This window comes from Octopus sinensis, linkage group LG14, assembly GCF_006345805.1.
Source record: "Octopus sinensis linkage group LG14, ASM634580v1, whole genome shotgun sequence".
Taxonomy (NCBI): Eukaryota; Metazoa; Mollusca; class Cephalopoda; order Octopoda; family Octopodidae; genus Octopus; species Octopus sinensis.
The window spans coordinates 65095105-65119104 of NC_043010.1; the positions used below are offsets into that span (position 1 = coordinate 65095105).

Genomic DNA, 24000 nt, shown 5'->3' on the forward strand with positions numbered 1-24000 from the left:
CTTGCATTTGGACCTGTGGAAGAACCTAAATGTAGAATAGAACTTATGTTTGCATGAAGAGAATGCTTCATGGTGTCTATTAAATAATTGTGGTGAATCCCATTAATAACCATAAATACAGTCTTTCTCCACTTACATATATATATATTATATATATATATTATATATATATATATATATATATATATATATATAAGGCCAACGATGGTACGGACGCCGCAGTATATATATTATGTAGAAAAATACAAACTGGGACAAGAACGTAAAACAGTTAGAAGACGATACAAAAAACAATTTATATATATATATATATATGTATATATATATATACATATATGTCTTCTTCTTTTCATTGTATATATATATATATATAATATATATATATATATTATATATATATATATATATATACATATATATATATTATATATATTATATATATTATATATATATATATATATATATACATATATATATATGTATATATATATATATGTATGTATATATATATATATATATATATATATATATATATATATATTATATATATATATATATATATATATATATATACAATGAAAAGAAGAAGACAAGGAAAATACTTTAACTCATCTTTAATTATAAGTTAAACATGTTTCCATACTGACTCCATTTGCAAAACCAGTTTACGCGAGAATTCTAAAACAAAATTTATGTTATATATGCTGTTTGGGGCATTGGAGAGGCTTATAGACTTTAATTTAGTATCTGGATATCTCTGACGTTATTTCTTCATTGTTACGTTTAATCCAAGTATTATCCTAATACTCTATATTTTTTAAAAAGGAAACTACTTAAATTGTCTTATTTCTTTTGACAAGCTAATTGCAGACGTTGTACATTTATTGTAACAAGCTAATTATAGACTGTTCCTTACAATTCTTGAAGAGTTCCATAATATTAGTTGTCCTATTTAGAGATTCCATATTATACCCCATTTAATTGAGGGGGTCTTGTCTTCCGAGAACTTGCTGACATCACTAGTGCTGAATCGTCAGATATTGGTTTAGAGTTCTAGTTCCATGATTGCTGACGGCTGCAGGAATGGAGAGTGATGGGAGAGAGAAAAATAAAAGAGACACAGAGAGATAGAGAGAGAAAGTGTAAGTCAGCCCAGAAACGGCCCCAGATGTCAAGAAGGTAATTTTCTATACTTCATTCCAAAATTATTAAATTATGTTTTATATTTCATTTAATGTCTCTACCTGTTCAATCTTGTTTATGAGAACATATTACGTCAAGCGAAACAATTTTTAATGTTTGTTTACAGGCATGCAATATCTTAATTATATTTCTTAAGTAGAAACGTATTATAGACATACATTTTATTATATTCAGTAAATGATATCTAATATAATTTGTTTATACCAATATTTTCAGAATGTAAAGGAGATAAATTTGGTGTAAATTGTAAAGATATATGTCACTGTGTTGACAACAAAAAGTGCGACAGACGAAATGGGACATGTCCAGATGGGTGTGCTGCTGGATATGACGGTGATAATTGTCAACAAGGTATAATTTAAGTCTACATTATATTTTTAAAAATACGTCTCAGCCTGTGAATTCGTCTCTTTCTAAATATTTCCTGGTATTTTAATAATGTGCGAGTGGAAATGAGGACTACACGGGTTTATAACAATTATGCTTTTCAAGCATTCATTCACAAAAATCTTCGTAAAGAAATCAGGAAATATTTGACTCGTAATAACTATGTATATACCTGTAAGTGTGCGCGTGCGTGTCTGTGTGTTACATAATCATTCGGAGACATACACACACACACACCCATATATATATATATATATATATATATATATATATATATATATATATATATATATATATATATATATATATATATATATATATATATATATAATTCTTACTTAATGTACGTGGATATACTGCACAAAGTCACAAAACTGCGGCGTTCGTCACGTGATCACATCTCACATTCATGTGTTGTGATAAAAATCAGACGAAACGTTAAATTGTTTAAATCTAGATTTTTTTTTCAGCGTCATTTGTTGCAGGTATTCAGTAGCCATGGAATATGTAAACAAATTTAGTTCTACTGAAACAGGAAGACAGTAATTAATAAATCACTAGTTTTCCTGTGTCCGTAGAGGTACACGCATTAATGTATTGATACGATAACGCAAGTAATGTGCAAAACACGTAATATAGAAACAATCTGAACTATGACCTGGCAACAATAGACTTATTAAAAATGTCAGGAACAGAATAAATGCCACTATTTCCATGCTTACTACTTATCACAGGTATATAGTGATAAAGGGTGGTAGTAATGTAACTACTATATTCGTGATAAATACTTCGGTAACATTTCATTGCCCAAAAGTTAGAAACGTTCACGAGTTGACGTATGAATATTTTAGAAAAATATGTTAATTACTTTAAATATTTTAGAAATAGATGTTAATACTGAGGATTGCCGAGCATGTGTTATCATGCACAGCATGAAATCAATTGATGTTGGAATATGTATTAAAACTACCTTCAATTTCGCTCCTGAAGGCAGGCCTACTTTTTAAAATGTTCATTACAGTGAGCGGAGAGGGGGAAATAAAAGAGAGACAGAGGGATAGATAGAGAGAGAAAGTGTAAGTCAGCCCAGAAAAGCTTACAAGCAATGAACCAAGATATTCCAGACAGAAGTATCTCGCTCTTTTCTATATCAAATACTACATTATGCAAAAATCTTTTCTTATCTTAAAACTGTAAAATAGATGCTGTTTGTAAGAGTTCAAGAGACTATCTACAATCACACACACACACACAGAAAGGTAAATGTATTCATTGATTACTTTATCTCTTATTGTTTTCACGATGATTAACACGAGTACATCTAAATATATGCAGAAAGTTCAGATGTGGCTTGCATTGCAACAGGTTGTACTGGGTTATATCTTACCAGTAGCACTCGAAAGTGACCTGACATAGCATACATACATACATACATACATACACACACACAGATACGCACACACAGACACACACACACACACATATATATATATATATATTATATATATACATGCATATATATTGACATACATATATATTATATATATATATATATTATATATATATATACATGCACACATACACACACACACACACACATGTATATTTATATATATATAATGGACTAAACCGTCGTTAGACAATGTCTTAGCAAACAGCGACGCAGATGATTTGTTTGCAGTGATCAAATGAAATCGACATTATTTGCACTGGGGCAACGGGTGCCCCATGCCAGGTGACGAAATGATCGCAGAGCAACGTGGAATGAAGTGTTTTGCTCTAGAAGACAACGCAACGCCACGTCTGGAGATCGAACGCATGACCTCGCAATCCTTAACCACTGAGCCATGCGTGTTCACACACACATACACACACAGTCACAGACACACAAACACACACACACATATAGATATCTACATATACATACATATATATACATATATATATATACATATATATGTATATATATACGTGTATGCTGTTTACTTGTGTACATATAAAAGTGAATATGTATGTATGCATGGATAGGTATCCATACATCTGTGAATAGATGTATTTCAGTGACTTTACGTGTTCATGTGTGTGTGTACCTGCCTTCCTGCACACGCAAATTCACGTAGGGGCATAATTGCTTGTATATATAATATATATATATATATATATATATATTATATATATATATATATATATATATATATACATATATATATATATACATACATATATATATGCATAAATGTATGCATATATATATATATGCATACATGTATGTATATATATATATATATATGTATATATATATATATATATATATATATATATATACATATATATATATATATATATATATATATATATAATATATATATATATATGCATATATATATATATATAATATATATATAAAGTTAATCCAAACATGAAAGTACAAAGAGAAAACACAAACGCAAGGACGTGGAACAAATATTGTATTATTTGATACTCAGGAGGAAGGGAAGAAGGAGGGTTTTACGTTTCGAGCGGAGCTCTTTGTCAGGAACATAGGAAAAGGAAAGATCCAGAGAAGGGAAAACACTATGTATATATATATATTATATATATATATATATATATATATATATATATATATATATATATATATATATATATATATGTATAGGCGGAATACTCCGGATTCGTTTCTAACAATACTTTATTTCAGAATGTTCCAGTGGTAGCTTTGGTGATAGTTGCAAAGAGCATTGTCATTGTTCCCTACCATGTAACCACGTAAATGGATCATGTCCAGGTGATTGTGATGCAGGATACAGCGGATCCAGCTGTCAAGAAGGTAATTTTCTATACTTTATTCCAAAATTATTAAATTAGTTTTTATATTTCATTTAATGTCTCTACCTGTTCAATCTTGTTTATGATAACATATTACGTTAAGCGAAACAAATGTTTGTTTACAGGCATACGATATCTTAATTATATTTCTGAAGTAGAAAAGTATTATAGACATACCTTTTATTATATTCAGTAAATGATATCTAATATAATTTGTTTATACCAATATTTTCAGAATGTGAAGGAGATAAATTTGGTGTAAATTGTAAATATATATGTCACTGTGTTGACAACAAAACCTGCGACAGACGAAATGGGACATGTCCAGATGGGTGTGCTGCTGGATATGAAGGTGACAATTGTCAACAAGGTATAATTTAAGTCTATATTATATTTTTAAAAATATGTCTCAGCCTGTGGATTCGTTTCTTTCTAAATATATCCTGTTATGTTAATAACGTGCGAGTGGAAATGAGGACTACACGGGTTTATAACAATTATGCTTTTCAAGCGTTCATTCACAAAAATCTTCGTAAAGAAAGCAGGAAATATTTGACTCGTAATGACTATGTATATATCTGTATGCGCGCGCGTGCGTGTCTGTGTGTTACATAATCATTCGGAGACATACACACACACACACACCCATATATATATATATATATATATATATATATATATATAATTCTTACTTAATGTACGTGGATATACTGCACAAAGTCACAAAACTGCGGCGTTCGTCACGTGATGACATCTCACATTCATGTGTTGTGATAAAAATCAGACGAAACGTTAAATTGTTTAAATCTAGATTATTATTTTTTCAGCGTCATTTGTTGCAGGTATTCAGTAGCCATAGCATATTTAAACATATTTAGTTCTACTGAAACAGGAAGACAGTAATTAATAAATCACTAGTTTTCCTGTGTCCGTAGAGGTACACGCATTAATGTATTGATATGATAACGCAAGAAATGTGCAAAACACGTAATATAGAAACAATCTGAAACTATGACCTGGCAACAATGGACTTATTAAAAATGTTAGGAACAGAATAAATGCCACTATTTCCATGCTTACAACTTATCACAGGTGTATAGTGATAAAGGGTGGTAGTAATGTAACTACTATATTCGTGATAAATACTTCGGTAACATTTCATTGCCCAAAAGTTAGAAACGCTCACGAATTGACGTAATGAATATTTTAGAAAAATATTTTAAATACTTTAAATATTTTAGAAATAGATGTTAATACTGCCTTCAAATGAGGGTTGCCGGGCATGTTTTATCATGCACAGCATGAAATCAATTGATGTTGGAATATGTAATAAAACTACCTTCAATTTCCCTCCTGAAGGCAGGCCTATTTTTTAAAATGTTCATTAAATTGCTCGTGTGTGTATTTATCGCAGAATTGGTGGGTTTTCTTAAGCTTTCACTTTCATTTTTTGCAAGCGGTATTTTTACCCTTCTTTTCTTCAAATATTATAACTGTTTATGTAGAAGTCTTGCTAGCCACCTCATTATTACTGTTTCTAACAGTGATAATACTTCACATATTTACTCATATATATATATATATATATATATATATCGAAATTTGCCATGATGAATCGGTTTCTGACTGAAGAATGAATGCTCTGAATGACAGTCTGTTTTCCGTGTTCGTCAATTCGTGAATTTCACGCTCTTTATATACAAAGTTTTATTCTATATATATATATATTATATATATATATATATATATATATATATATTATATATATATATATATATATATTATATATATATATATTATACATATATATATATACATATATATATATATATATATATATATACATACATATATATATATATATATATATATATATATATATATATATATATGTACAGAGGAAGGAATAGAGAGGGAGGTTAGAATTCTGTTTTACCAAAACTGTAGCTCTAATGTATAACGTGAAGATAACGTCGACAATTTTCTCAGACCACACGACAGAATTGAGGAGGTATTGTTCAAAACCAACTATTGAAAGAATCTGCCACAGTGCACTACAAGATAGGTCAACAATCTGAAGTCGATTTGTTAACTGCAGACTCAAAGAGGATAAGGGAAGTACTAAATAAACAATTCTCGGGTGTCTTCTCTCCACTGGGAAACATCAAGCGCTGCAGTTCCGTCCAACTCGTCAAGCATAATACCGAAGGGAGACCCAAAACTTGTGAAAGTCTGTGCTTCAGTACGGCCCTAACCCCTGACTGAAAACAGTAAGAGAGTAAAAGAAAATATATATACATTCGGTTATCCCATAAATAATGCAGTTTTTTAACCTTCATTTTTTTTTAAACTTAAGATAAATAAAGTACTTTTTTAATCTAAATTTTTCTACAATACTTTTCCATCTTGAATGACCAAAACCAAGCTGCTGTACTAGTTCCTCAACAGTTACGATGGGATTTTGTTCCGCCAGAATTTGCAAGACATCTTTCTCGAGCTCTACAGATCTTCCAAGATGTGGCTCGTCTTCTAGGTTGTTGTTTCCGGCTCGGAATTTCTGGAACCACAGTTGAAACTGGCTTACACTTATTGTCCAATCCCCATACACTGCATTAATATCCCTCGCATTTTCCGTTTCTTTGTTGCCTTTGTTGAACTCATAATAAAACAAACTTGCACTAAGAATAAGGAAGAGGGAACATTACTATCTGCTTCATAGCAGGTTGATGCAGGTAATTTATCCCATCCTATTTCAACTTTTAGTTCATGCGATTGAAAAACACCGCATTATTTATGGAATGACCCAATACATGTGTATATAATATATATATATATATATATATATATATATATATATATATATATATATATATGTATGTATGTATTTATATATATTAAATCCAAAACCACGAAGATCAAACACAAGAAAGAAAAAAACAACAACGCAAGGAGTGATACATGCAAAGTATTAGCAGATGCTCAAGGGAAGGAAAGAAAAGTGGTTCTACGTTTCGAGCGAAGCTCTTCTTAAGAAACAGGAGACTGGAAAGTCCAATAGATGGAAGAAAAAATCGCCAACGATTCACATTTTGAAAATACGGGAAACAGTTCGAAGACAGGAGAGTGTAAGAGAAGGAGGTATGACTCTGTATGTTTTAGTATGTGCGTGTGCGCTAGTCTGCGTGTGGGTGTGGGTGTAATGGTATGTGTGTGTATGCGTGTGTGTGTGGAGTTTGTGTGGTCTTGGATGTTTATATGTGGATGTGTGAGTGAACTTTGTCTCTTAAAGTTGGAAACATTCAGCAGCATGGTAACAGGAGTGGTGGTCCTTTGTGGAGTTATGTCTCTTCACATGTGCGTAGAGGAATGGTCAGTAGAAATGTGTTTGGGAGGCAGTTTGAAGTATTGTGTGCATGTGTATGTATGTGTGCGTCTATGTATATGCTGTGTGTGTGTCTATGTATATGCTGTGTGTGTCTTGTGTGTGGTGTATGCATATGGTGTGTGCGTTCGTGTGCACATATGTGTATGTGCGTATGTGTATGTTCGTGTGTATATGTGTGTGTGCATGTGTATATGTGTGTGAGTGTGGACGTTGGGTTGTGTGTGTGTATATGTATGTGCGTGTGTTTGTATGTGTGTGCCTGTGCATGTGTGTGTGTGCGTGTGTGTGTGTGCGTATGTATATGTTGTGTGTGTACGTGTGTGCGTGTATGTGTGTATGCACGTTTGTGTATGTGTGTGCTTGGGGTTGTGTGTGTTAGGTATGTGTGTACTTCTGCGCGTGTGTGTGTGCGTGTGTTTATGTGTATATGTGTGTATTGTTTGTGTGCTTGTATGTGCGTATTGTGTGTGTATGATGTATATGTGTAGTACATGTGCAGTCGTGTCTGTGCACGTGCGTGTATGTGTGCGTATGTGTGTTTATGTATACGTGTGTATGGTTGTGTGTATATGTGAGTATGTGCATGGAGTTGTGTGTGTGGAGTTATATTTGCGTTCGTGTATGCGTGCGTGGGTGTGTGCGTGTATGCGCATGTGTGCGTGTGTAAGTGCATGTGTGTGTCTGTGTGTATGTGTGTGTACCTGCATGTATGTGTGTGCATGTGTGTGCATATGTACGTGTGTGAATGTAAGTGTGCGTGTATATAGAAATAAAATAAAATATGATAAAGAAGGTCGATAAAAAAGGGGCAAAAATGGAGAAGGTTACAAGATGAAAAAATTAAAAAATTAATAAAAAATTCAAAAATAACAGATATAAGATAAAAAATAAAAAGTAATGAATAAAAAGTAAAAAAATTAAAATTTAAACAAAATTAAATTAATGAAATAGAAATTTTAAAAATTATAAAGAATAATACAATAAATTTTTTTAATTCGACGGAAAAAACGATAAAAAACAATAAAAAATCGTAAAATAGGTAACAGTGCAAAAAAGTAAATGGTTATGAGAGATAATGAAATAAAATAAAATAAAAAGGTTTAGAGGCAGTTGTTAAGAGGAGGGGGTTATGCTGAGTACGAAGGGAGTTTATGTTTGTTGACTGAAAATGTAACGCTGTTCCAGGCGGAGTCGAGAGTGTGGATCTGTGGTGCAAGGCGAGGCCAAAAATGGAGATATAAGAGGTGAAGTGGTTGGCCAAACGGAAATGACGGGCGACGGGAATGTTCGTGCGTAGCCGAACATCTCGTAGATGTTCCGTGAACCGGTCGGCCAGGCAGCAGTCCGTCTGACCAACGTATAGTTTATTGCAGAGATTATCTCTAATGCAATAGATAAGGCTTGAAGAGGTGCAAGAGGAGTTTCTAATGTGGAGGGTTTGGTGTTTGAATCCAGTGAGGGAGGTGGTGTTGCTGATGAAAGGGCAAGTGTAGCAGCGGGATCTATAGTAAGGAAAGCATCTGGGTGGGGCTGGGAGGGAAGCGGGGAAGGTGCTACGGATTAGTAGATCGCGTAGGTTACGGGTGCGTTTAAAGGACGGCAGGGGTGGGTTGGGGAAATGGGGTGGGTGGTGGTATCTAGCTGGAGACAACGGAAGACCCATAGGATCCTCTGACTAAGGGGTGCTAATTTAAAAAAGACTTCAGCAACTGTTACTCAGAATGTAACACGAAAATTCATCGGACATTTGTGATAATCCAGAAAAACTAAATTATGTGATTATATATAATATGAGATCTTAATGAATACAGTTCAACGAAACTAGTTATTCATCAAGAATTATAGTTTCTGTACTTAAAATTATATTATACAAGTTCATATATATATATATATATATATATATATATATATATACCGGAGTAAGCACATAAATGTGAAACAAGGATGTATAAAAGAGTACTCAAATACCAGAGGTAGAGTAATATACTTTATTTGAAAGCAGCAGAAATATAGCACAGAAAAGAAAGAAAGAAAGATAGGTGGCTGAATATGTATAACGAACGTACACAAAATAAAATTACGTATTCATATATATACAAAAGTGTATATTAGCATATAAATACACATATAAGATTACATATATAAATATATGGAAATATGCACGTAAATACACATCCACACAAATATAAGTGAATACATGCATGCATATACATCCTTATGTGTATGTGCACAAGTATAAACATACAAGTTTACTTACACACATATATAGAGGCATAGATAAGAATACATATGCATGCCAACAATACAAATATCCACATAAAACATGTCTAGGTCCCTACCTATATATACAAACAGCACATTTTTTTTAAATGCCGAGTGTATAATAATAAAATTCGGATAAAAGACATGCAAAATATAACACCCTATATCGAATTATCTATAAATTAAACGATTAAAGTGGGTTTATAAAATACAATAAAATGAAATAAAATAAAATATAAGTAGAATCTTAAACAAGGAAATAATATATGCATACAACAGTCGAAGGTTTTTCTTAAGAAATATGTCGAAATATATACAATATCTTTGGGATGCGAAATAAATCATGTATTATAAGCAACAAATTCAACAGTGTGATTAAAAACTAGTCCAAGATTCAAAAAATATATACACTAACCATATGGTATACTGCTAGTTGACATTTTAAATTTAGTTGCGTGTCTGCAGGATTTCAAGTGTTCGCGTCTTTGATTTAAAGATTTGTTGTCCTGGAATAAAATATAATATTTTTCCAGCAGGCATAAATCACATTCGATGGGTCTTTCATGCGCAGCGAGCTGTAAGGTGAAACTCTATTTAAAATTCTCCATGTCATGTTGAAAGTCGGGTTTCGTTTTCTTTTAATTCCCAGACATATTTTGCTAGGCTGGTCTTTGTCCTATTTTCGGGGCATCTGAAAGAATTTCTATGAGAATAAAATCGGATTTTGAAAGAATTTTCAGAAGCCCCTGTACAAGTTCTATATTCGTTTGAGCTGTCTATCTGCACCTTGGCTCTGTACTTGATTCTTTTCTCCAGATGGGAACTTCTGTCCTTTGGATGGAAAATGTATATATGCATGTATAGTTGGAAGGAAAATGTATCTATAGTAGCCTCAAAACATCTTCCCATCATTGATCGGGTAATTGAGCAATGTATATACGTTTTTGTTTTTTTTCCACTGCACTTGTTTATTCAGGAACCTCCTCAGGAAGGCTGCAGAGTGTGCCAGTCGAATATTCAATTTCTTCCTACGAAACACACGGCGGATTGCAGACACTTAACTTTCGGTTGAACCATTCTATTCTTAGATATTCGGATTTTCTGTTGATGTCCTGGTGTTTATTTAATAATTCGTTTTTTAATAATGTGTTTTTTTAATTTCTTGCCTCGCTATTTACGGACTGTTTTTATATTATTTTTTACTTCGAGTTCCATTGTAGAAAAACGATTTACTAGATGTCTTTCTAAACCCAGATAACGTGTGCATAAATACACACACACACATACGCGCGTGCATAGGTATAGAAAGATAATAGATAGATAGAGAGAGATATATATACATACATACATGCATATATACATAAATATATACATACATGCATATATGCATATCCTCATCTTTCACCATTTTTGTTTCCGTTACGCGGCCATGCTGTGGCACACATTGAAGGGTTTAGTCGAGCCTACGTACATTTGTGTATACGTATATGGATGCATACATACACGCATACATACATACACGTGCATATACACTTTCATTTAGTGTTTGGGTATCTTTGGCATTCTTCATCAGTTACCATTTTAATGTGAAATTCTCCTAATACTCTCAGTTAAATCAAGCCCCTTGTTTCATTTGTCTTGTTACTTCTCACAAACCGCATATAAAAGGATACTTATGTTATATAAACAGAAATTGTTACAATGTTTGTACTTATGGCGAATTATCAGTAATTTGTGAGTATTTAACATTCCATTGTGTTGCTTATAATATATACTCTTTGTCCGATGGATCAATACGACCATTTTGAAAATAGACACATTCTATTATTGAGGCGTGTGAATTATTAAAAGCTAGGTAAATGGATTTTATGACATTGAAGGAGATTTTCTTGTAATATTAGTTGTCTTATTAATGACGTCGCAAAATGATAGAATATGAGTATTATTGTCAATCTATTCATGACAGTACGGTATCTAGATGTGTGTATTTGTTTACATCTTTTGATGGACACAAAAGTATTGAATGAATTAATAACATCACTGACGTTACATAACAGTTGCAGAAGTTATATTGGCAGAACATGTGTGTGTTCGACACACCAATCTCATTGTATTTCTTCATGATTTCAGTTAACAACGTACATAATATTATCTTCAATTTATTCTGCAAGAAATTCACATGTAGCCACTATTACACTAGTCTGTTCTAGGTTTACATTTGGTCCTCAGTGCAAAAAGTCTTGTCATTGTTCCAAACCATGTAACCACATCAATGGATCGTGTCCAGGTGAATGTGACCCAGGGTACACCGGATTCAACTGCCAAGGTTAATTTCAATACATTTTATCCTAATAGTATTAATTTCTCTATATTTCATTTAATCTTTTTAGGCGTAGATAACTTTCTTACATATCATAAGAGACAACTATAATGTTATCATAACTCCGATATGCAATGAAATATATGCTGTTGATATAATTAGAATTCTAAAGTTAGAAACTATTAGAGACAAGCGCTTTATTACTTTTAGCTAATGATATCTAATGTAATATTTTATATTAATGTGTTCAGTGTGCAGAGAGGGTAAATTTGGTGCCAATTGTAGTGGTGTATGTCATTGTGTTGACAACAAAAACTGCAACAAACAAAATGGAAGCTGTTCAGATGGATGTTCTGCTGGATATGATGGTGTCAGTTGTCTGCAAGGTATAATTTAAGTCTATATTTTCTTTTAATAAAATGCATATCTCAATTAATACATCTGTTCGTTTCTTAGATTATCCATAGTATTTTAGTAAATCTTTATGTTTGTACAAACGAAAATGAAATCAACATTGTCTATAAAAGAATATATTCTCTAAGCATTCATTCATTAACTACTTTCTAAGTTATACTGAAAGATAGCACTCCCAAACATCATATTAATTTTAAATATATATATATATATATATATATATGTATGTCCCATATTTTGATGACCTTAGTTTAATATGCGTGCATAGTAACATGAATCAAACAATTTTAAATATGAATTACTCCTTCGATAATTATTCTAATTGAAGAGGTAGTTCGTATCTGTCAATATTGCACACCTTTCACATATTGGTTTATGATTGTGATAGATTGTGTGACATTTATACGAAAGACAAATGTGATGCCATACTATTCATGCCTTACTCATTCCCAGAATATGTGCCTGTGGAATGATATAAATATATTTCGCCAGTAAAAGCAGGGTATGGTCATATTATACATTACAGTTTTAACTACATAATTCACTGTTTTGTTATATCTCACAACTATATTTATGTATATTAATAATACTTTAAATATGAAACTGGAATTTATGTTAGAGATTATGCTAGACTGGGAATAAAAGCAGAAACCAAATGTAGAACCGTTACCTAAACACATGTTTTGTAACAAGATGGTATATATAGCAAATTATCAACAATTGTGTTTTTCTTTTATTATATAGCATATTAATTAATATCTACATCGTAGACTAATGTCATAAATAACCTAAATATTACATTTTTGTAAATCCCACCAACAATACATAACCATTGTTAGAGGTTGGAAAATGCTGATAGTTAACTGAAATTATTTTCATATTATACGGTACATCTCATTATACGGTACATATGCTGCAATATCAACATCCTAGACTGATTTGTATTTCACTCATGGCATTATTACTCTAAAATGACTAGTTATCTTTAGATATCAGCGTTTATTAATCAGAGGAAAGCCAAAAAATGACTGATCTACACAAAGGCTGTATGGCTTTGATGCATACAATATTCGTGCTGGACGAGTTCATAAGTTGACCAAGATACTCAAATGGAATAACATCAATGAGGCTTATTTTTCAAAACAGTCCCCCCTGCATTCCATACATTTCTTCAATCGGAGTTGCAGTGCTTGGATCCCATTGCTGAAGAAGCTTTCAACCCGTTGTTAAAAATATGGACAGCGGATATGACATCATCGCCATTGCGATCCTAGTTCCCAGCCAAATGTTTTTACGCTGAAGCATAGTAATACCAAATATATAATGCGTGTGTTTTTATTGGCTAAAGTGGCAAAATGGGAATTCCTAAATACAACGATATATACATATGTATATATATATGTATATATATATATATATATATATATCATATATATATATATATTATATATATATATATATATATATATATATATATATATATATATATATATATATATATATATATATATATATATATATATGTATATTACGTTCCTAATTAAAATGAAATTTTAAAACGGGGGATTAGTGTATATGTGGTTGTAGTACAAAACACACAGACACATGTTCGTACTTATATACATACACACACATACATATATCTGCATATGTATGTGTGTATATATATATATATATATATAATATACGTCTTTCATATGTTATATACATACGTACATATATATACAATTGAAATTTACAGAATCTATCTATCTATCTATACATATATGTATATATATATGTAGTGACGACCATGACTTTGAGACTCAGTCTCAACGTATGGCTCACCACTTCACCCTACGTGGATACCCCCTCACCACTATCCACACCGCCCTTGCCAGAGCACGGTCCGTGGACCGTGTATCTGCTCTCTCTCTCCCCGAACCCGCCCTGTAGTCTCCCGCCTCCCTTTTCCCCTCACTTACCACCCCACGACCCTACGTCTCCAACGCACCATTCTTCGAGCTTTCCGTCATCTCCAGTCCGACCCGTCCACTTCACACCTCTTCCCTAACCGACCCCTCCCCTCTTTCAAACGAGCCCACAACCTTCGAGACCTTTTGGTCCATAGCTCCTTCCCTGACCCTACCTCCCAACCCGGCTCGTTCCCCTGCTCCCGCCCACGTTGCCGCACTTGCCCTTACCTCTCCAACACCACCCGCCTCACTAGCACCCACCATCGACCCTATCCCATCATCCACTCCTTCACCTGCACCTCCAGCAATATTATCTATTGCATCTCTTGCTCTCTCTGCAATTCCTTGTACATCGGACAAACGGGACGCCGCTTGGCTGACCGGTTCGCGGAACACCTTCGTGACATCCACCTTGCGAACGACACACCGGTCTCACGCCATTTCCGCTCCACCGGTCACTCCTTGCAACACCTATCTGTGTTCGGTTTGTCCTTACACAGAGGCCATCCGGATTCCGTTTGCGCCGTGAACAGGAATTAATCTTCTCTCTTCGCTCTTATACGCCATTTGGTCTCAACTCTCCCCCCTCCTCATCTAACCCCCTCCCCCTCCTCATCTAACCCCCTCTCCCCCCTCCTCACCTATCCTTTCTCCCCCGACCCCTACTTCTTCAGTCCTTCATCCTTTCACCCCTACTCCCCTTCCCTTCTTCCCTCTTTCTCCCTCCCTCTTCCCCTTCCCTCTGCTCCCTCACTCCCTCTCTCCCCCTCTCCCTCTTTCCTCCTTCATCCCCCTCCTCCCCTTCCTTCTCCCCATCCTCTCCTCTTCCCCCTTCTCCTCCCCCTCTTCTTCCCCTCCCCTTCTCTCCCCCTCTTCTCCCCCCCTCTTCTCCCCCTCCCCCTCTTCTCCTCACTACACCACATGACTTTACACATCACATCACATATGATGTGCCATACTAATACACACACCAACTAATACATACTAATACGTACTAATACATACTAGTACATACTAATACTTACACCAACCCTATACATACACACGTCCAGACCCCGCATACGCACTTATACTCTCTCTCACACACACACACACACCTATACATACCAATACGTACTAATACATACTAATACATACTAATACATACACCAACCCCATACATACGCACGTCCAGACCAATCTTACGCACTAATACTCTCTCATACACACACACACACACACACACACACACACACCCTTATACATACTAATACATACACCAACCCTATACATACACACATCCAGACCCCTCCCACGCACTTTTAGCTGGTCCCTCAACCCATTTATCAACCCTATTATCTCCCCTTATTTCGCTCTCGCGTCTCATGTTTGATCTTTGACCTCTGGCCGAAATCAGATCGCCATGTTGATTCGTTAGCTACTGCACGCATTTTTTTTCTCTCCTTCTTTCTGTGTTTTTCTCTCTCTGTGTATCTTTCTGTTGAAGAGCGTAGGCTCGAAACGTTAAAGACTTGTTTTATTTATATTTCCTGAGCGCCATACTAATACAATTGTTCGTTTGTTTTCCACCTGCCTTCGTCTTTTGTTTATTTTCATAAAGCTTCCCGTTATATATATATATATATATAAAATGGAAGGTTTGGAGATGATGTACAGGTATTATATATTAGAAGAAATGAGGTAATCAGAAGATCGGATGGTTTATATTTATAGATATATATTTATATATTACATTTTTTATATATATCATATCACTTAGATCATTAGCGCTTTCTCCCATTCTAGTGGGGTTTATGTATATTTATGTCTATATGTATGTGCATATATATATAGGAAGAAAGAGAGAGAAAGGAGGAAGATTGATAGAGGGAGAAAGATTGTGCGAATGGGTGTGGGTGCATGTGTGTATGTGTGTATGTGTGTGTGTGAGTATGTCTGTGTGTGTGTGTGTTCGTGTGTGTGTGTGGTGTGTGTGTGTGTGTGGTGTGTGGTGTGTGTGTGTGTGTGTGTGTGTGTGAAACCTCTAGAATGGGAGAAAGCGCTAATGATCTAAGTGATATGATATATAAACAGTAGCGGTAACACATCGTGACGCATATTTGCCATTTGAATATATGTGTCTATAGCCAGCTGGAGGAGGTATCTTCCTGGGGCTACAAACTACAGTAGCATCCACCCTTAGGGGTTAGCCATATTCAAATGGCAAATATGCGTCACGATGTGTTACCGCTACTGTTTATAACTCGCTCTGAGATTTATCATTGTTACTCTTTTACTCTTTTACTCTTTTACTTGTTTCAGTCATTTGACTGCGGCCATGCTGGAGCACCGCCTTTAATCGAGCAACTCGACCCCGGGACTTATTCTTTGTAAGCCCAGTACTTATTCTATCGGTCTGTTTTGCCGAACCGCTAAGTGACGGGGACATAAACACACCAGCATCGGTTGTCAAGCAATGCTAGGGGGACAAACACAGACACACAAACACACACACACATATATATATATACACATATATACGACGGGCTTCTTTCAGTTTCCGTCTACCAAATTCACTCACAAGGCTTTTGTCGGCCCGAGGCTATAGTGGAAGACACTTGCCCAGGGTGCCACGCAGTGGGACTGAACCCAGAACCATGTGGTTGGTAAACAAGCTACTTACCACACAGCCACTCCTGCGTATATATATATATACATGCGTGCTGTTTACTTGTGTACATATAAAAGTAAGTATGTATGTATGCATGGATGGATTGGTATCCAAACATCTGTGAATAAATGTATTTCAGTGACTTAACGTGTGCATGTGTGTGGATCTGCATTTCTGCACATGCAAATTCACGTAGGAACATAATTGCTTGTATATACATACACACACACACACACCACACACACACACACCACACACATATATAATATATATATAATATATGTATAGGCGGAATACTCCGGATTCGTTTCTAACAATACTTTATTTCAGAATGTTCCAGTGGTAGCTTTGGTCATAGTTGCAAAGAGCATTGCCATTGTTTCCGACCATGTAACCACGTAAATGGATCATGTCCAGGTGATTGTGATGCAGGATACAGCGGATCCAGCTGTCAAGAAGGTAATTTTCTATACTTTATTCCAAAATTATTAAATTAGTTTTTATATTTCATTTAATGTCTCTACCTGTTCAATCTTGTTTATGATAACATATTACGTTAAGCGAAACAAATGTTTGTTTACAGGCATACGATATCTTAATTATATTTCTGAAGTAGAAAAGTATTATAGACATACCTTTTATTATATTCAGTAAATGATATCTAATATAATTTGTTTATACCAATATTTTCAGAATGTGAAGGAGATAAATTTGGTGTAAATTGTAAAGCTATATGTCACTGCGTTGACAACAAAACCTGCGACAGACGAAATGGGACATGTCCAGATGGGTGTGCTGCTGGATATGAAGGTGACAATTGTCAACAAGGTATAATTTAAGTCTACATTATATTTTTTAAAATATGTCTCAACCTGTGGATTCGTCTCTTTCTAAATATTTCCTGTTATTTCAATAATGTGCAAGTGGAAATGAGGACTTCACCGGTTTATAACAATTATGCTTTTCAAGCATTCATTCACAAAAATCTTCGTAAAGAAATCAGGAAATATTTGACTCGTAATGACTATGTATATATCTCTGTGTGCGCGTGCGTGTATGTGTGCGAGTGTGTTTATGTATACGCGTGCGTGTATAGGTACGTGTATATGTGAGTATGTGTACGGGTCTGTGTGTGTGGAGTTATATTTGCGTTCCTGTATTTTAGTAAATCTTTATATTTGTACAAACGGAAATGAAATCAACACTGTCTATAAAGGAATATATTCTCTAAGCATTCATTCATTAACTACTTTCTAAGTTATACTGAAAGATGACAACTCCCAAACATCATATTAATTTTATACATATATATATATATATATATATATATGATATCCTCAGTTTAATATGCGTGCATAGTAACATAAGTCAAACAATTTTAGATATGAATTACTCCTTCGATAATTATTCTAATTGAAGAGGTAGTTCGTATCTGTCAATATTGCACACCTTTTACATATTAGTTTATGATTGTGATAGATTGTATCACAATCATACATCTCTTGTATTATTTAGGAGGATTTACATGTGCTGCAATATCAACATCCTAGACTGATTTGTATTTCACTCATGGCATTATTACTCTAAAATGACTAGTTATCTTTAGATATCAGCGTTTATTAATCAGAGGAAAACCAAAAAGTGACTGATCTACACGAAGGTGTATGGCTTTGATGCATACAATATTCGTGCTGGACGAGTTCATAAGCTGACCAAGATAGTCACATGGAATAACATCAATGAGGCTTATTTTTCAAAACAGTCCCCCTTGTATTCCAAACATTCTTTAATCGGAGTTGCAGTGCTTGGATCCCATTGCTGAAGAAGCTTTCAACCCGTTGTTAAAAAATATCGCCAGCGGGTATGACATCATCGCCATTGCGATCCTAGTTCCCAGCCAAGTGTTTTTTCATGTTGGGAAACAGACATTTGTCAGGTGGGACCAAATCAGGAAAGTAGGGTAAGTGATCAACCAGTTCAAAGACACAGTCACACACAGCAGCCATTAAAATCAAGGACTTCTATGCTGGAGAATTGAACTGACGAAGCAAAGCCACTTTCATTAGTTTTCCTAGACATTTGGTGTTGATATCCTTTCGCAACTGCCTCAGTAAGTTGGCATAGTACTCTCGATTAGTGGTGTGGCCCTTTTGAAGATACTCAATAAACACAATTCCTTTTATGTCCCCCAAAACTCTGACTATCATCTCCGCTACAGATTAAACGGACCTGGCCTTCTTAGAAGTTGTTGAGGAAGGATGTTTCACCGGAAGGAGTGTCTCTTGGTCTCTGTCCCAAAGTGATGAATCTAACACTCATCCTGGATGTGGAAACGTTCAAAGAAACCGGTTGGATCTACCTCAAACAATGTCGGATTTTCCCCTGATGTGATCTGCCTTTTGTGTTTTTGATCAGGTATCAGATGTGAAACCCATCGATGTGACACCTACTTGGTCATGCCAAGATTATTGTTCAGCATATGCTCATCGCTTTCATGGGGTATGCTAACAGAATTCACTATTTGGCGTTTGTCACACGCTTCTCACTATCTCTATAGAGTGATCACGAACATTGTTTTCCTGGCTCATGGCAGTTTCAGGACCTCCAGACCTTGCGTTAACATCAAGACTTACACCCTCACCCGCTAAATTCAACTGCCCACTTTTGCAATGTTGTAGAGAAGTTGCAGCTATTTACATTTGAAGTCTTCTTTGAACAATCAAATGTCAGTTTACAATGCAAATATTAATAAAATCTGCTGAAATTCATTCATACAGCATTTCTTAGCTCTAGCCTCATTCCTTCATAGTTAACCAATGAATCGTTCGGCCCACCCTCCTACGTTGTTTTGCTGTGTCATTCGTTTCATACGAATGTTGTTGTAACCATGCTTCTGTATTTATTATACATTTTACATTTCACTGAATATAGTTAACAAAATGAGTTTAATCCAAGTATCTGGAAAATATTTATTTCCATCTAAATAATTTATTTGTCCATTTTTCATACGAGATAGATTATATTTCTTTATCTTAAGATGAAATGAAATTGATGGACAAGAATAACTTTACTTCGTTGTGGCAGATCTTACCGTCTATATAAGACTATAAAATTATCCTTATAGCAATTCGTCTGTAACCACTTCGATTTCAGAGTGTTCCAATGATAGATTTGGTCTTGGATGCAATGTGTTATGTCGTTGTTCTGAAAAGTGTAACAACATTAACGGCTTCTGTCCAGGTACATGTGATGAAGGATACCACGGATTCAACTGCCAAAAAGGTTATTTTCAATACATTTTATTACGCATGAATTATTGTTTTTGTTTTTTTAATATTATTAAATCAGCGTATTTACCTTCCTTTTTTACAATAAAACTACTTGAGTTTTAATAAAGAGTTATTTCAAATTTCCTTATATTGAGTAAAGATGTATGTTTTGATACCTCATTATATTTCTAATGCAGAAAATGAATATAGTCATCATATTAAGAGTACGGAAGTGAAGCCATCTTATGTATTTTGTCTTCGTTGATATTTTCAGTGTGTTAAGTAGCTCAGTTTGCTACAGATTATATGGAAACATGCCACTTTATCAACAATGCGATGGACAAAACTTTATCAGATGGATTTTATTAATAGAAATTTGATATGCACTGATATAAAGCTGAATATATTTTCTAAATATTCAATCATGGATCAATCCTTAACTTTTAATTAAAGTGGGACATGATACCACAAAACACGTTTTGTAATATAATATTAAGTTAAACGAGCTGGATTGGAGGTAATATACAACCCGAGTGAATTGATAGGTGGCCTGTGATAACGACTGTATAAATGTCTTATTTACAATGTTACCATCAAGAGGAAAAGAATGAAGACCACAAATTATGTGAACCTGAAATTAACAGGTGTATATAATGAGAATTTAGTAGTGTCATAGATAACTTATTTCTCTAATTGATTCTTTGATTCTTCGATATATAAGGGGTTTGATATATCATGAAGACAATAAATACCAGATTTATTAGGAATGAATGTGTAATGTGAGGCATTTAATGTAGTTCTCAGTTACGCTACATCTTTCTAAGAACATCTCACCGAAATGCCAAATGGCCAGCTCATAAGATTCCCCAGTTATATTTTCTAAGCAACATTAGCCTGTTTTCACTAAGAATGCACGTGGAAAGTAGTGTCAGTTATTGATTCTTTTTTCTTACAGCCTCTACTTATACTAAAGTTATCGTTTTTACTCTGCCTCATTAAAGATGTTTGGTAGTTTCTAGTCAGAAGTAATTTCTGATATGTCAGTATTCAATCCCCCATCCATCGCAGCTTTATATCCTACGCTTCTCAGCTTCATTTTTGATCTTATTTTCACTCAGTTTAGTTCTGCTAAATCTCGTCGTGTATTGGTTGCGCTGCACACAATTCTCTTCATAACATATCAATGTGATATTATCTAATTTATAATTTGATTTTACTTTGAAATGGTTTCTGTTGTAGCATTGTCATGCTCTTCTTTGCAACATTCGCGTATCTCGGCGTCGGTTTTTGTATATTTGGCATCCATAAAGATTGAAAATTAGTGGGGGAGGGATGCGATCTGTACCTCTAAGAATGAGAGCTGCAATAAGTGTTTGAATCTGAGAATGGTATATATTGAATAAAATCATAATTAACATATTCTCTATCTGCTTTTACTGAAAACCATGAACTTTTCAACACCCATTCATGTGTGTATATACATATATTATAAATAATAATTATTATCATAATCTTAAAAGCGATCACGTTGGCTATATAAAAAGTAAAATATTCTAATATTGGGGCATATAAGCCCTCGATGGAATAAGTTGGCTTTTCATACGCATAGGAATCGGACCAACACCTCATATATTCGCGATAAGTGTGCTAACCGATTACACCCACGCGCTTCTTTCCGTTAGATTTAAGACCTATAATTTCATAGCACTTATGTCGAGGAGATTTTAGGCTAGAATATTTTTAACCTGAAGATTTGGCTTAACATCTACATTGATTTTAAGAATGTATATATATATGTATATATATATATATACATATATATATATATATATATATATAATATATATATATATATATATATATATATATAATATATATATATATATATATCAACGCATAGATATAAGTAACTTATTAATTACTATAAAATATTATATAATATACTAAACATAAATGTTTAAAACTTGCGGAGAAATAGTCATTAAATAAGAATTTCCAATTGATAAATAGATTTTATCAAAGTATATTTATGACTTTATTATACACACACACATACACACACACACATACGCACACACACACACACACACACACACACACACACACACACACACACACACACACACACACACACACACACACACACACACACACACACACACACACACACATATATATATGTATCAGAAATCAGTGTTTGTATTAAAACAATAGCAACTGTTTTCATATCTTTCGGATGAAGTCATAATTTTGGGGTGAATATTTCCACAGATATTTTAATTACCTTATAATCTTGTATTTGGCACTAAGTAATAGAACATTCTCATTAAGGAAAGAATTCACCATCTTTTTTATAAATCTAGGACGTTTGTGGATTTCTGAATGTCCCGCATATTCTATTTGCGATGAATTATTTCCTTTCGCCGTCTTTCCTCCTCCACTTCCACACACCTAATTCCTTCTAAGATTATCGGATACCAGTTTATTCTTAGGATCACATGGAACTTCATCGTTCCGGTAATCCGGCTAGCAGTATCACTTCATCTGTCATGAATGTAGCCAGTTCATGTACTGAGAGGCCGGTTCGACGTGAAGTATTCGAACTCTTCCCGGTTGGTCACTTCTACTTTTGCCAATCCTTCTACATCCTTGTAACAGTTAATATGGTCGGTATATTAATAAACATTCCTAGAATATTTACTTCTGATGATGTACTTCAGTACGTGAAATATATTATGTTATTAAATTTATTTCTTTTTCAGCATTGTAGAACCCTGACTTCCTTTGCTCATTTTACTAATATGTTTAGTAAAGTCGCTTATATTGCTTTTAAATATGGTTACAAATCCAGCAATTTTGAGAAAAGGATTAAATCAATTCTATTGGCTCCAGTAATTAACTGGTAATTACGTTCTCGACCCCGAAAGGATGAAAGGCAAAGTCTTCCTCAGCGGATTTGAACTAAGAACATAAAGACGGGCGAAATAGCGCTAAGCATTTTGACTGGCGTGGTAACGTTTCTGCCATCGTGTTACCTTATAAATTCACTAAATTTAAAAGCAACCTATCAGTGGTAATAATTGCGTTAAACATTTCAAAGAAAATAACACGAATAGCAGCCGGAAGCATAAAGGTCTACTGTGCCCTCAAATTTTTTCCTTCGATTTACTAAATTTCTTACAGTAGAGGAGACAATCATTTATCACCTACCGCCACGAAAATTAGTTGGTTGGCTGTGAGTACATGCTACTGACGATGCCTAAGGAGCTTGAAATGCGTCCCTCAAGCTATCTTTGCTGTTGCTGTTACGATGATTTTCATCTAAC

General features: G+C 34.2%; 1 protein-coding gene across 1 annotated transcript in view; it reads left to right on the forward strand.

The window, feature by feature from the left end:
- Window positions 1-204: 204 nt before the first annotated feature.
- The window catches only part of LOC115219497 (receptor-type tyrosine-protein phosphatase T), a 102720-nt gene continuing 78924 nt past the window's right edge, over window positions 205-24000 (forward strand). The window contains exons 1-10 of the mRNA XM_036509409.1: window positions 205-221; window positions 1169-1179; window positions 1420-1554; window positions 4292-4420; window positions 4655-4789; window positions 12267-12392; window positions 12635-12772; window positions 17736-17864; window positions 18099-18233; window positions 20559-20687. Of these exons, the coding sequence (XP_036365302.1) occupies window positions 205-221; window positions 1169-1179; window positions 1420-1554; window positions 4292-4420; window positions 4655-4789; window positions 12267-12392; window positions 12635-12772; window positions 17736-17864; window positions 18099-18233; window positions 20559-20687 (1084 nt within the window). The remainder of the gene's footprint in view (window positions 222-1168; window positions 1180-1419; window positions 1555-4291; window positions 4421-4654; window positions 4790-12266; window positions 12393-12634; window positions 12773-17735; window positions 17865-18098; window positions 18234-20558; window positions 20688-24000) is intronic.